The 14,576-nt window shown below is 35.2% G+C and overlaps 3 protein-coding genes across 10 annotated transcripts in view; all 3 read right to left on the reverse strand.

The window, feature by feature from the left end:
* The window catches only part of LOC134845160 (mucin-19-like), a 581,930-nt gene that overhangs the window by 245,477 nt on the left and 321,877 nt on the right, over positions 1–14,576 (reverse strand). The window lies entirely within an intron of this gene.
* LOC134845161 (ubiquitin-like-conjugating enzyme ATG3) overlaps positions 1–14,576 on the reverse strand; it is a 426,844-nt gene that overhangs the window by 90,400 nt on the left and 321,868 nt on the right. The gene's annotated exons all lie outside the window — the stretch shown is intronic.
* On the reverse strand, positions 1,357–8,505 carry LOC134843840 (MFS-type transporter SLC18B1-like). 8 transcript variants are annotated; one of them, XM_063860140.1, is made up of 6 exons: positions 8,382–8,505; positions 7,054–7,575; positions 6,665–6,873; positions 2,831–3,113; positions 2,350–2,658; positions 1,357–1,639 (listed from the first exon to the last, which is right to left on the reverse strand). In XM_063860140.1, exons 2-6 carry the CDS (start codon positions 7,514–7,516, stop codon positions 1,515–1,517), a joined length of 1,389 nt encoding a protein of 462 aa, XP_063716210.1. In that variant the 5' UTR covers positions 7,517–7,575; positions 8,382–8,505; the 3' UTR covers positions 1,357–1,514. The 8 variants fall into 8 exon arrangements, with proteins under 8 accessions (XP_063716210.1, XP_063716211.1, XP_063716208.1 ...); XM_063860141.1 differs by having other exon boundaries at positions 7,054–7,578; XM_063860138.1 differs by having other exon boundaries at positions 7,054–7,858; positions 8,353–8,505.

Raw genomic sequence — 14,576 nt, forward strand, 5'->3', positions numbered from 1 at the left:
AGCTTCGCCTCGGTGTTAATTTATGCATACCCTTCAAATATCAGTAACTCAAAATTTTGGTTTGTAAATATAAGTTCAATTTATGGTAAGCGAATAGTGTTCGATTGAGTGGTGCTAAGGGTTCGCAAATGAAACAATTTGAGCAACCTGTAAGTGTTTGACTGAAATAAACAAAGAGTCATTTTTAATTGTCTTAACTTGTAGGTTTCGTGGATCATTGTTTTTAATAGGTGGACGCTGCTGTTGTCTAGGTTGTTCTATATTCTCTGCTATATATTTTTTTATCATCCGGATTAAGTAGAACCAAAATTTTTTTAAATCCGTGCGTAATTTTTGTTTCTCAGTTTCTGGAAAAAATTATCACCTCAATCAATTGGATCTTTTGTATGTGATTAATTTTTTTGTACTGTCGATATGATTTTTTGGACTATTTTGTACTGGACTATTTCTACGGAGCTGTTCAACTGCTCGTGGAGCCTCTGCTAAGACCACTTAGTCGACAACTAGATTCTTTTTCTCAATTCACATTTTGAATCTGAGCAATAGCCAGCTGTGTTATTAAAACGAGTTTTCCGATCACAGTTACCATAAAAAGTTTTCTTTTTAAATTGTTTTTCCAAGTTCTAAGTTCTTTTGTAAGTTTTAAAATTAAATGACATATTCAGAGGTTGCATTATGCCTTTACAGCATGTTAGTTGTAAAGGTATACCCTATCAATACATATGGTAGGGATAAATTTGTCCCCCTGTTTGTCCCATTGTGTTCACAACAGTAGAGGACAAATCTCAAACTGGTAATTACGTTTGACCATCATGATCGGACGATCAGATAAACATCTGTTGGAACGGTATTGGCCCAGAAATTGTTTCAAGTTGAATTGATGCAAAGTATTCATTCTCTGAATTGGTTTCTCCATGCGAAATAATTCGAACTATGAATTTTATATCCTTTAAAGGAAGTATGATTTTCGAAAAGCAAATCTTTTTTTCTGAAAACGTTGATTTTTTTTTGAAAATTTTAGCAATTTCGTCATATCGAACTCCTCACCATACACATTAAATGTCCGTCGGAATTTCAAGGTGACGCCCTCATTTAAGCAATCTTGTTGAACCCTCGGTATTTTTATTTAACAGTCTTAGTTGACACTTGAGCACTCTAGTTTAACAGTCAAGTCCTTAAGCAATATTTGATATTGGTGGTCCATAACGTATAGTTTATTAAAAATTTTCTTTTCTTAAAACTGTCCGAGACACATTAAAAGCAGTCGGAACTTTCAGGGTCTAGATTCATGATTTTAAAAGATGATCTTCTCGTGTCGATATATAAGAAACAACAGCGTCATTCTACAACTTTTCAATTACATATTGACATATTTCAATGTACAAAAGCGTACTTATACAAAACTTTGCTAACAAATTGATTTTTTAATCCACCTCAACGACATAAGTGATTTTACTGATAATCTGAACGGCACCGCTAAACATTATGAACGGCATCGCGAAATATTATAAATGTCAGTTTGATTTCCAAATTTTAGGTTTTGTGACAAAAAATGCAATGTTTATAATTGATAATAGCAGTGATGTTGTCAGATAAACCAGAACTGCTCTTTTTTCATCAACCAGATCTACCACAAATCCTGAAACATTTAAACATTACATATACTCACAAAACAAATTATTTTCAGAGAAAGAAAGACAGAAAAAAAAGAAAGAATCTGTTCGCAAAAATTTATGGTTGCCAATTTTCAATACGGACTACGATAAAACTTGCACTCGTTTCGCAGAATTCTTTTGTTTATTATACAAAAATAATCGAAGTATTATATTATTTAGTTCTGGATGACGGATTTTGTTCCGTTAAAACATACATTTCAGCAGCATAACGACCGTTACTCTCCGAAACTTTTCAATTTGGTGAATAATAGAATAATTTACCTAATAATGCATACAGGTTTATACAAACTTCCTTTGAATAATTCAAAAAAATTCGAGATTTTCCAATGATTCATCAGTATCGATCAAGTCATTTAAAACATTAATCTGAGATGAAAATATCTTATTACAAATACAAGAGCGATAATGTCCATAAAATTCCAGCTTAGAGGCGAATGTGGATTTGGAAGTAGGAAGAGCTTAGCCCCTTTCATTTATAATTTTATTCAATCCCTACGCCAACCAAAAATAAGGCTAACTATTTGGCATTACTTTTGCCAAATATTTTTTATCTTACCGGTCGATAAAATGAAATTTTATAAGTATGAATTCGAATTACTGATAAACCAATCAAAACCGTGCATAATGATTCCAAAAATTTGCAAATTATCTACGAAGTAGAGAACAAAATTACCTCCAAAAATGAACATTCCAACTGCCCGTCCGATTGATCGCATCACTTGGAACATTCCACTGGCTAACAGCTCGATACGGCTGTTATTCACTTCATTCAAATTAGATTGGCGCTCTGTTCCCATATCATTGATTGCATTTCTTTTCAGTACTAAAAGCCCAGGTGCAGCAACGCCTGCCTGGATAAAGTTAATCAGCAATAGGAGCACACCCGCCCACCACACGTTTTGCAGTTGCTCAAAGTACGAGCTCAAGACAATCAGAAACACCACGAAAGGAGGTGAAGCAAGCGTCACAAAGAAAACAGTACCTGTAAACAACGAACCAAAATAAATTTAAAATGAAATCGAAACTCTTTTAGATTAGTTTGACTTAGTATCCTTTTTTTGATCTCTTTTAATGACAATACAAGGAGTAAATTTTCATCGATTTTCTCGGGCTTCATGAGCTTCGCATGATTGAAAATTAAAGAAGTGACATACCCGAATAAGTTTGTAAATACTCACCTCCTAAGTTATGTTTACACAGGAACCCGACGAGAAGCACCGAAAATATCCATCCGCCAGCAGCAGCTAGAAAAATATGAGCGATCGTGCTGTCATTTGATATGCCCATCTCAGTTTGCATGAAAAGGGCCATAAATGTATCTCTGAATCCAAAGAGAGAGAAGGCATTTATGATACACAGGGAGATTTTCCAGAAGTTGAGGTTGCGTAGAAACCAGATAAAAGATATGCAATTTGTATCTCCAATCTGCTGAAATGACTATTAAAATAATTTTCAAAAATTTTTATATGATAATAGCATCAATTGTCATATTAAGACGTTGCAAAAAGTTTCATATGCATTGCGACAGTGTCACTGGCAATCTCTGTTCACAAAGAACAAACGACAATTGCGCGAGAAAAGACAATGAGAGAAAATTTAGAAAGCGTCGCTAGGTAGAATGTAGCATGTTTTAAATATTTTGAATTTCAGCTCGACAGTAAATTGAATTTCATCAGCATATTGATCAGTTAAAAATAAAGTGTTGCAATTCTGTGGAGTGTTATCCCCAATTGAGAAAGTTTCTAACAGGACAGCAATTAATATTTGCGTATAAAACTTGTGTGAAACCAAGCATCCAATATGGAGTCTCAGTTAATGCAAACACCGACAAAACTAAACTTTTAGAACTGGAAATGAAAATCAGAAGGCTAAGTAGAATAATTGTTATACGCGCAGGATGGATTTAATCACTGAAATTTTTGCATAAAAAAATATAAACCTTAAGAAAATTTTTTGCGTACGAAATTCTGAAATTAACCGGGAAAATCATTCGAAAAGAGTGCCAAGTTGATTCATTGAGATATCCCAATACTGAACAAGAGTTAAACGTGATATTTTCAAAGAGAAATTCAAATCAAAATTCAGCTATAATTATAAATAAACTCAACAGAGGGTCGATTACAGCTTAATTTGAAAAAAGTTTAATATTATTGTAAATTTTTTCCCACCTGGGTCAATTTCTTGAAAGGGGCTTCTCGGTTTCAATTGAATAATTTTAATCATAATTTTTTGTATGATCATATTCTAGGAAATACGATTATATTGCGCATGCTTTGAGACATTTTTTTGCTGATTTTGAAGAATTTGTTTCTGTTGGTTTTTAGGTTACGGGTAGGAAAGATTGCCCGAGAAAACAAAACATAAATTTAATTTTTTATGAGAAGGGGTTAAAGGTGCGAATAAAGAGGTTTACGCTTTAAATTTTTACCGGTAGAACGGTCCACTGCATTTAATCTAAGGAGTTAACTCTTTTTTTTTTCAGTTTTCCGCTTAATGAGACACCTGAAAACGCGCCGTGCTGGCTTCATGGTACTCTCCCTAACGATTTCAATTTGTATTTGTAAGTCATTTTTATTAAATTACGCTGTAATTATATATCGTTTGAAAACAATTTATTATGATTATGGAGGTACTTTATTGTATATATACTCCGTGATTTCATAGAAGGTGACGGATTATTTGACCTTGATGTGTTTTTTTTTTTCATTTTTCACTCGAGAAGTTTCAAATTTTTTACTCTTCTTTTTTGAACATGAGTGTTTTTTGCAAACCAACTGTGAAGTATTGATACCCACAGCTTAATTTTATAGCGATTATGGATCTGTGAATGTATTTTGAAAAGTTTCAGATTCTGTTTGTGATAATTAGCGTGCAATATATTTCGAGCGGTTGATGTGTAGGCAGCAATATAATCTAGCTCAGAAGAAAATTGAAAAATTCGAACCCACACTGATAAATTTTAGATTAAAATCGATTCGAATAGAAATTTTTAAGAAAAAGAAACTGAATAAAAAAGTTGATTTACTGTAACCAATCTTAATATCCAAACTAATTTAGTCTGGTTATTAATGGATTTAACGGTAAATAAAATCTTTTTTTTTGTCTTAAAATTTGATTAAAATCGACTTAAAAATGGGAAGGGTCTAAAACTAATCAAAATCTTGACAAAAATGAATCAAACAAACTATCTTTCGTATTGCAAAATAAGGCAAAAATTAAAAGGCCATCGGAACATTTAGGGCTTCGCCATTAAATATGCAGTCCTGTTTTAATTTAAACGTTTAATTTAAAAAATTGTTCTATAATTGTCGGTCCTCAGACTTTTTTAGAGGATATTCCAGTTTACTTAGGCTATAATTTCAACAATAATTCAGCAGTTATTATTTTTAATTCTTTAGTTTTTGTACTTTAATTCAGTCATTTTTAGCTGAAAACATTGGCAGTAAATTCACCTTCGTATGCAAGAAGAGGCTGGAAAACCATTAATGATGATGATGAATTATTGAAAATTTCTTTATCATTTTCGAAGTTCTTATCTTACATTATCTTGATAGCAACCGGCTATCATTGTTTTGTTTGATTAAGACTTTTTGAATGGAAAAAACTGTCAATTCCGAAATCATCAATACTGAAACAGACACCGTTTTTTACCGTTTGCTAAAAAACAGTAAATAAATAAAAACCAAACTTTATATAAAATTTAAGTAATCAGTTTACTTAAGCATTTAGTCTATTTAAGCAATCAGTTTTCGGTTTAAATCGATCATTTGAAAGATAATACACTGTAGAAAAATCGATTTATGGTAGCCAATTTAGTTACTTAATTTGAATTAAAATTGGTTTAAATGGATTTTTACGGAAGAAAAAAGTCGATTTTTTTGCCTATTTAATTGATTTAAATCGACTTAAATGATATCTCGAAGGTTCTGAAATCCATCAAAATCTCAACAATTGATTTCACTTAACTATTTTTTTTTGTTTCAAAACTTGAACAAAAGATTTTATTCCAGAAAAACGTCCATCGGAACGAGCTATTGAGTGCAGGCCTCACTCGGAAAATTTTTCACTGCAAACTAATTAGTTTACGGGAATCCCCTTTGAAATTTGCAAATCTAAGAGTTCCGCGTCGATAAAAATTATGTCAAAACAAATTTCAAAGGCCGTTTTTATCAAAGTTTTAGCCGCTTTTCTGTTAGGCAAATGACATATAATTGAAAAAAGTCATTTTGGCTAGGAAAATTTTTTTAATAAATAAATTCATAGTTTCTTTTCAGGTCAAACATCAACCTCAAAAATTATTTGAAGAGCGTATGTTATATTTTTTTCACATTTTTTTCTATTGTTTGACAACTGCCAAACATGTTATTTGATTGAGACTTTTTAAATGGAAGTAAATCATCAATTCCGAAATTGATGCTAAAAAACGGTAAATAAGTGAAGACCAGATTTTTTGCACTTCTAAGCAATCAGTTTGCTGAGCGATCTAATCATTCATCATTTGAACCCACACTGAGAAACTTAAAATTGGTGTTAATTTAAATTAATTATTTGAAAGATAATCTTTTGTCAAAAAATCAAATACGATAGAAAAACGAAAAACAAAAATTGAAAAAATTTCCAAAATTTGTTCAAAGTTTTTTTTTGCGGAAGTTTTTTTTGAATGTTTAAATTTTTGTTTCCCAAAATTGCGCTTAAAAACTCCAAAAACTATCTTTACTTGAGTAAAACTAAGTTTTCACGGCTTGAATTAAGCTCAAATAAGCTATTGCATTTACTAACTATTTTACTAATTAGCTCGAAATTAGACCAAAAACAAAAAAATTCAAACCGTTTTTTCTCGACACTGATTTTTTTAAACACGACTGAAAGCGCTTGTCCATGCTGCCGCTGGTAAAGAAACAAATATAACGTGTTTCTGATTGACAAAAATGATAGCTTTGAAAATGTCATAGGGCGCGATCGATTTGAAATAGACAAGTAAATCTCACCGGAGATGTCGACACATCGTTCATGTCATCTGGCTCTGGGCTTGTTTCGAGACTTTGTTCGCCACCCTCAACGGGATCTGTGGTAGCATCTCGTATTGACTGAAGGCTTATTATAGAGAAAACAGCCACAATTCCCATTGAGATTCCAATGAAGAGAAAGGGTAGAGCGAATCCTCCGAGCTCATATAGAAGACTTCCGAGTGCAGGACCTATGTAAAAGACAAAACTCCTGGCCTAATAACCGTCATGATACAAGAATTCTTGCACCACAAATTAGTATAAAAAATTACTTGGCTTTTTAGCAGGCCTTTACAGTGACATTAAATTCGGTTTTGAGCGGATATTTTTGTTTCAATGTTAGTTCGGCGTGATAGTTTCCATTTACATACCCAAAGCAAATCCAAGTCCAAGTGATGCTTGAATAATCGAAACTACGGTTGTAAAGCTGTTCGGGATAATTCCTGACACGAGCGGAACGACGACAACGAACACTACTCCTGAAACTGCTCCGAGAATGGCATTATTGACCGCGAGAACTGAAACATAAATCCAATCGCCCTCTGATCGAAGTCCCATCAGGCCGAAAAGACAAAAACATACTGCAAAAACTGCCAACCCACTGCAGTAAAGGCTTTTCATGTAATTATGAGTTGGCATTATTGTGACTAGCAGAGCAGCTAAACCGAAGGATACCGCGTCACAGGCGTTTATAAAACCAATAAGGGCATGTGACACGCCCTTAGCCTTGGCGTTTGTCGGGAAAAAGGGAGCTGCCATTGAGAAATGCATGGCATCTAGGGTCATAGCTATGAACAATAGGAAAAACAGCCATATTTGTCTACATTTGTTCATCTTGTATGAAGTAACGGAAGTAAAGGCCTTTTTATGGTACACTCATTGCTTCTCAAGACCTGCTAAAGATAACGTTGTTACTGATGATGACGATGTCTTTATGACAATGAGCTATAGATTTTATAATTTTAAATAAAATTATCGGATAAAATCATACACTTCCAATACATTTCTGACTTTAAAGCTGAGTTATATCAAATTGATCTTTTGAAGTTTCGCGTATGCATGTTTTTGACGTTTTTGTGATGTTTCAGTTGATCAGGAAAATTGCATGATAGATCGTTGTTGCATGAAAAATGTTTCGAAGTTGTGGGCTTGTAGCTACTCAAAAAATGGACGTCGCTAAAGAAGCGAAATCGTTTCGCATTGCTCTTTTGACTAGTGAAATACAATTTTGAAAATTTGGTTGCATGTTCACCGCCCTTTCGCTGTCTCAAGGTCAAAATTTATAAAGAAACTTGAACCGTTGTCACATAAATCTGTTAAAAAGTATAACAAATTTATTGGAAAACGTCCTCAATTTCTGAATTATAAGTTAATGCTGCATTGCAAGACAATTTTTCAGACAAAATGAAACAAAAACAACCAACAAATTTCTAGAAAACAAGAACAATATCGATTTTTTTTATTGTAGTCGAAATAATTTCAAAAATTTAGGATAATATAATTTCAAAAAAAAAATAATTTCAAAAATTTCAAAAACTATGAAATGATATCAGTTTTCAAGAAGCCCGACGAGTATAAGTATTATTGAATTAAATTGCAAAAAATTAAGCTGCAAAAAATAGGCTCACATAGACTCAAATTGAGAAAATGATTGAAAGAGCTCGGCGAACATTTTGACCGGTAAATTTTGATTACTGACTGGAGCAAATCTGAAGATTTATTAAATAAGTTCAACTAAAAGAGAAGAAAGGTAACAAAAACTAAAACAATAACGCAAATATTAGTTCGAATGCAGTATGAAGTTTGTGCAGTGTCAGCTTGTATAACACATTAAAATTCTACTTATGATTAAAAACTTGTTATCAACTTGTTTGCACTTTCACATTAATCAGATAACAAACATGACTGGTTGTCTTGTCACGGCTATATCATGAAAGTTTTCAATCCCATTCAAATAGTCAGAACTGCTCTATTCGGGTTGAGACAATCATCGCAGCGACTGACGGCAATTGTGTCTGAAGTAGCTACTGGATGCAAAAATACGTTTCCAAAAACAAATTAAAATGTTGATCGTACAAGTTGCATATGAACAAGGTCAAGTACATGCAGATAAATATTGAGTCCATTAAAGCAGTATTCTTTCAATGCACTATTCGAATCAACTTCAATTTTGATTAATTGGTTTTTTTTTTTCGTTAATGTGGGATCAATTTTGATAATTAATCAGCCGCCTTAATTACGCGTTAAGAGAAAATTGGAAAACTGGCCTGACTTAATTATCATAAAATGACCATAATAGCAACATTGAAGCCCATTTGCTTTAAAATAAAAACTCTCGTTGATATAATTGTTCGATTGTAACTCTGAGCCCAGTACGGCACAACTTCTCAGACTGTTGTGGGATTATGAACTACGTACTATTGAAATTGCCCCTAACCAAAACTAAATTGATGAAATTGAATTCAGGAAGAAGTTCAGATTGGTTACGAATTGGTATGCTTAATTTATAAATCGAAGATGGAATGCAACTGTATTTTTCACAGGTTGTCTCTAGATAGGTTCACACAATTAAGCAAGGTTTAGCAGTCTGTCAATCTCAGAATACCTGTCCCGACCTTGACAACACGAAAGACTTTCTCTTAACCTCTAATGAAAAGGCGTAGACCAGCACACTGTAAGGCTACGCAGCCGTCACAATTCCCCCTTAGGCAATTGCAAATTACGAGATTTAAAGAATATAAAAACAATAATTAAGTAAGTTTATGAAATTTAAGTTTTTTTTGGAGTTTTTAAAATTTGATGTTTCTTCTCGGTGAAGGTGTTGTATTTAGTTCTACCGGCGATACTGGTATAGAGTCACTGATTCCCGATATGTTTGCTTCAGAAACTTCCTTTTAAGATCATTTTATCCACGAGGGATAGGACCAACATACGAGCTGTACAGCTCATCACGGCGAACCGCTGTTGTGCCCCTGCTTAAGAACTACATGCAATTTTTTTTGGTTATTTTTCTGGGCTGGGTAATGTTGCCTCACCCTCAAGCAACGAGCACGGATCATGGTGGGCCTCGAACATCCGACCTTTCGATTGAGAGGCGGAGACGTAACCACTTCACCACTGCTCCCCTTCCTTTAGTCTAACCGAGCTGCCGCAAAATTGCATCTGCTTTTTGTTACGACCGGACAATCTGGAAGATATTGACACGTTGTCGCCTTGGTCTGGAGGCAATTTCAATGGGCTTGAATCAGGTGATGTTGTTGGATTTGAGAAGGATACAGGGAACTCTTGAGGTTTCTTGTTAGGTCCAATGATTAAATCATCTCCCGAAGATACTGGTACTAGTTCTGATGGGTCAGGGATGATGTGCACTTTTAGAGGGGATTTAGTGAAAAAATTTTTAGGACCTTGTTTGCATTGATCTGTTTCGCTGGAATCATTTTATCTGCCGGGAAAAGCTTGTTGAATGTCTGATTTTTATCCATTCGGTATTTGAGGTTGGCTTATCAGAGTCCAGTTGATGGGTAAAAGTCGTTTTGACGACAATCTGGTGCGGTCGGCGATTGGGGCCGGAATGCTTGACAGCCCTTGAGTTTGAGTTTCCACTCTTCTCGCTTGTTTTGCGGCTATGGCTCAGAATTTTGATGAAGATTGCAGACACGTGGGGAGAGTTGTGACTTTTGCTTCTGCTAAAAATTTCCATTTGGGTGCCAGATTAGCGAGTCGGTTATCATTCCTCGATGGTGTCGAAGTTGAGGTGTCCTGTTGTTTCTTGGTCATTTTTTTTTTGCTGGCCGAGGTCCCGAAATGCGGTCTTTGGCGGTGGAGTTAACAAACTGCGTCTGAAAACCTATAATAATTAGACTTTAACCTTATAGAAAAATGGATCTTTGTAAAAACTTTGACTCTATTTGTTATATATGTGTTGTTTAAGACTTTAGTAATCTTTTCACTAAATAGCTTGAATAACTATTTTCCCAATTTTTTGTCCAATCCTCTCCGGAAAACTTCGACTTGGTAAAATTCGAAACTAATAATTGTTCAGTGTTACCTTTTGATATCGGCGAAGATGGCATGAGGGTGCACAATCTGAACCTCAGAGTTCCGGTTGTGAGGTTGTTAAACAACGATGCTGCTGACACCTGGTTACGATCGAAAAGTGTCTTTAAAACTTTTGCGTCCTCCTCGTATGACGGGGACGTTTCGTAGGTCAACCACTCAGTGCCCGATTTTGCGAGTTTTCGAGAGCTTGGTAATGTGGGATAATATTGACCGAATCTGAGTTTCCTATAAAGTGCGCGGATACGTCTGCTCTTGATTGTCGTTTGTGGATAATCTTGATTCTGGGTCTGCCGTCACACGCTTCACGTCTTTCTTCCGCTGTCAGGACATCTCTCGCTAGGTTTATTTGATCTAAATCAGCTTTCGCTTTATTTTTTTCAGCACAACGAACCACTTAATTTTTTGGTTTTGTACCAAAATTAAGTGCGTGGGAAAAATGGCTTACTGGTTTTTTCTAAATAACGGATATCGTGAATGATAGATTTTTATAGCATCTTGAATATTTAGACCAACTCTTTCTGATTGGTTGTTCCCAGTTCTCTTTTGATTGTTTGAATTGTTCTTTCTATTGAAGTGCGACCGCGTTGATAACCTATCGGACAGAAAAAGTGATTTCTTCCCTTTTCTTTACGAAATTCTCTTACTAAATTATTTTTGAAACCATTACCGAAGCGGCATTTAGGAGACGGAGTAATTTTGCTGAAATAAATGTACCCATTGCTTTGAAGGTTTCGTCAAACTGGCGCTTTAGGTTACAACTTGTTAGATCTAAACATTAGATCTCCAATAGGTTTCTATTCGCTGCAAATGAATACAATTTAGAGATGAGTTTTGGGCCGTATATTATAGCTTCTTGTCCTGGATGTGAGCGGTGAAGTCTTGAGAGTAATGCTTTTTGGAGACGAGACACTGAGGTTTAGTTACCCTGTCATCGATGACGACATATCCATCGATTACGCCCTTTGACTTCTAGAGTATGCGGATGTAAGGGTCGATGCGACAGAAACCATCGTAGTCGAAGCTTTGAATGCATTCTTTCTGGGTCTGAGGGTTGGGTCCTCTGCGACCAGCTCTGCTAGAACCTACGCGTGTAATATGCCAGAAAACCTGGGGAGATAATTTTTATCGTTTGCAAACTACTCATTTTTGCTGCTTCCTTACCTTGTTCACTTGAACTATTTGTACACTTTTTTTGAATCTGAATTTTGCGAGGGCGGTGGCATAATTGTTCTTCGGGACAATTTTTTTTACCTTGATGTCTGTCTTCTAGGTCTGTGTGAGATCGATATTCTTAGTCTGAGTCTAGATCGACCCATGATGGACCTGGAAAAGTGTGCCACTTTGTTTAGCAAACGATCGAATTTGTCAACGGTGGTCGAAATGTGGGCTGACATGTTTTCTGGAGTTCGTAAATTTTGGTTGTCGAAGTTGAAAAATGTACTGTTTACTAGGAGTTTTGGGTTGAAAATGGTGAGTTAGAGATAAGGTTATTGATTGTGATCTGGTTCAACCAGTAATTAGTATGGAAAATTCGTTTTGCATACTGATGAGTCCAAATTTTCATAACTTTATCTGATTGGTCGGAGTAAATAAAAATATAAATGTGGCCCTCATGCGGTAGAGCGAGAAAAAAATTACTCGGGCCTAAGGGATTAGACTGTTTTAAATTTTGTCATACAATGCTCTTGCAGAATTAGGCCAGAGAAATTGTTCAATTCTAATTGGCTTAATTAATTGTCCATTAGTTTTGCACACTCTTGTGGATAGTTGGAGTTAAAACTGCTCACAATTATTTGGCTAAGCCTAATGTCGTCTTGTTCATGGCTTTTTGCGGATATTGGTGTGAATTGCAACTTGATTATGATTGGTGTGAGCTTTTGTCCTCCTTTCTTGTGCTCTCTTGCGATTTCATGACAGTGGTGATAAATGAATTCGATTGGCTTACAACTGAGACCGATTTGGGCTGGGGAATGGCTTGTTAGTGTGGGGTATGACAAAAATAAATTGCTCAAGAATTTAAGAAGGTTCAGGGGATTCTGATGAAAGATGACGTGAAATTAAACCGACAATATGTAGCTTAGAGCCTGCGATATGATTGTCTTTGAAGTCAAAAAGTAAAAGTGGGTCCACGCAGCTTGTTAACCGAGGTTGGTAAAATTTATTTCCTCAGTTTGTTTTCAAAGCCAATAAGATTGCTTGGTGGGCGGTTAAAACTTTGAATATATTACCTAGTAGAAAATTTCAGAAATTTTTGCCAGACCAGACGATCGCTGTGAGCTTGAATTCATTTGCATTGTAATTTTTTCTCTAGAGCGTAGTGTATTCTTGATGCGAACGAAAATGGGACCCATGAATTATCCGGAGGCCCTTGCTTCAGTGCGGCGCCTAGCCCGATATGGATAGCGTCACAATTTACGCCCCATTGTTTTTCGGGTCGTAGTGGTACATTTCCGTTATTTCAGAGATAGTTTAGGGCTTTCGATTTCGATACATGCAGGTCATGTGCTGGTCATATTCCCAGAGATCTTTTTTGCCCGGTTTGAAGGATGGTCTGAGTTTGTCTGTAAAATTATATACAGCGGGCAGGACTTTTTGAAGGCGATGTAAGTCGCCCATATAAGATCTGAATTGTTAAAGGGATTGTGGAGGTTTCAGGTCTAATACTGCTTCAGCCTTTCATTGCTTTGCTATATACCCGTGTTCGTTGATTTCAAAAACTAGCCAGCTGTGTTTCTCACTGAGAATTAGCACTTGACAATTTTAAATTGAAACCATCTTCGTCTAATTTCTGTAATACATCTTCAACTCTGCGATTGTGTGCCAAAACAGACCCTTCTAAAATATTATATTATTTTCCAATAAGCATATTAAGCCAGTTCTATTCTACAAAGTTTTTTTCATAGTCTTTTGGAAATATTTCGATATGTCGTTGAGGCCGTAAAATCCTTTTTAAAGCAAAAATATCTGTGATTTCCCAAATCATTTTATTGAAATTGCAATGGTCATGAAGTAAATTAAAACCGGCTAAAAGAAAATTCAAGATCCGAAAAGGTAAGCCAGATTGACCCTTGTCGGTCGAAATTGATTTTTGGACAGCAATAACTAGTTGTTCTAAAATTTTAGGTATCTGATAGTTCATTTTAAATATCAATGGGCATTTATCGGTTTTGTGTTCCATGAACGTTTGAACCAGCAATTTTCTTAGCTGTTATGACTACTGGAGCGACAAAATGATCGCTTGTACGTTTGTTTAACTTTACTGTGTCCTTCTTTTATGCAGTTTTGAAACTTCGAGCCCGACTTTCTGGTGAATATCTCTTCTTGTATAGATATAATAGCCCGAGTGAAACCGATGGTTCTTAGACCTTACAAGTATGTTGAAAAATTGCTAAATTTTCAAGAGTAATACTCCTTTCAGTGTTGATTTTTTTCTGAAATTGCTTAAATTAAATTTTTATAACCGGTTGAAAGCGTTCTTGAACGTATGGTTAATTAGTGCGCATACCTACTGGAGCTTGTTGGTCGAGGCCTAGTAGACATCTTGTCCAGTTTTCTGTAGCTCGGTTTTCCCCCATTTCAACCTAAGGATGATATGTTGGCAATTAAGGTAACGTTCAATTTGATCGGTTCTCTATTATAAACGACAACATTGTGTCGACTGGACGATCTTCTGTTGATAGTAAAAGTATATTTTCCCCAGAGTTTGACAGAATGTCGGATTTGCTATTATAAATAATTAGGCTGAGCTGCTTTTGTCAATGGTACTTTGACGAAAGACAGTTACTCTGATTGTAGCTTGGAATGATTTGATTTTCCTAGATTTCGTTTTGATAAC

This window comes from Symsagittifera roscoffensis, chromosome 4 (genome assembly GCF_963678635.1).
Source record: "Symsagittifera roscoffensis chromosome 4, txSymRosc1.1, whole genome shotgun sequence".
NCBI lineage: Eukaryota > Metazoa > Xenacoelomorpha > Acoela > Convolutidae > Symsagittifera > Symsagittifera roscoffensis.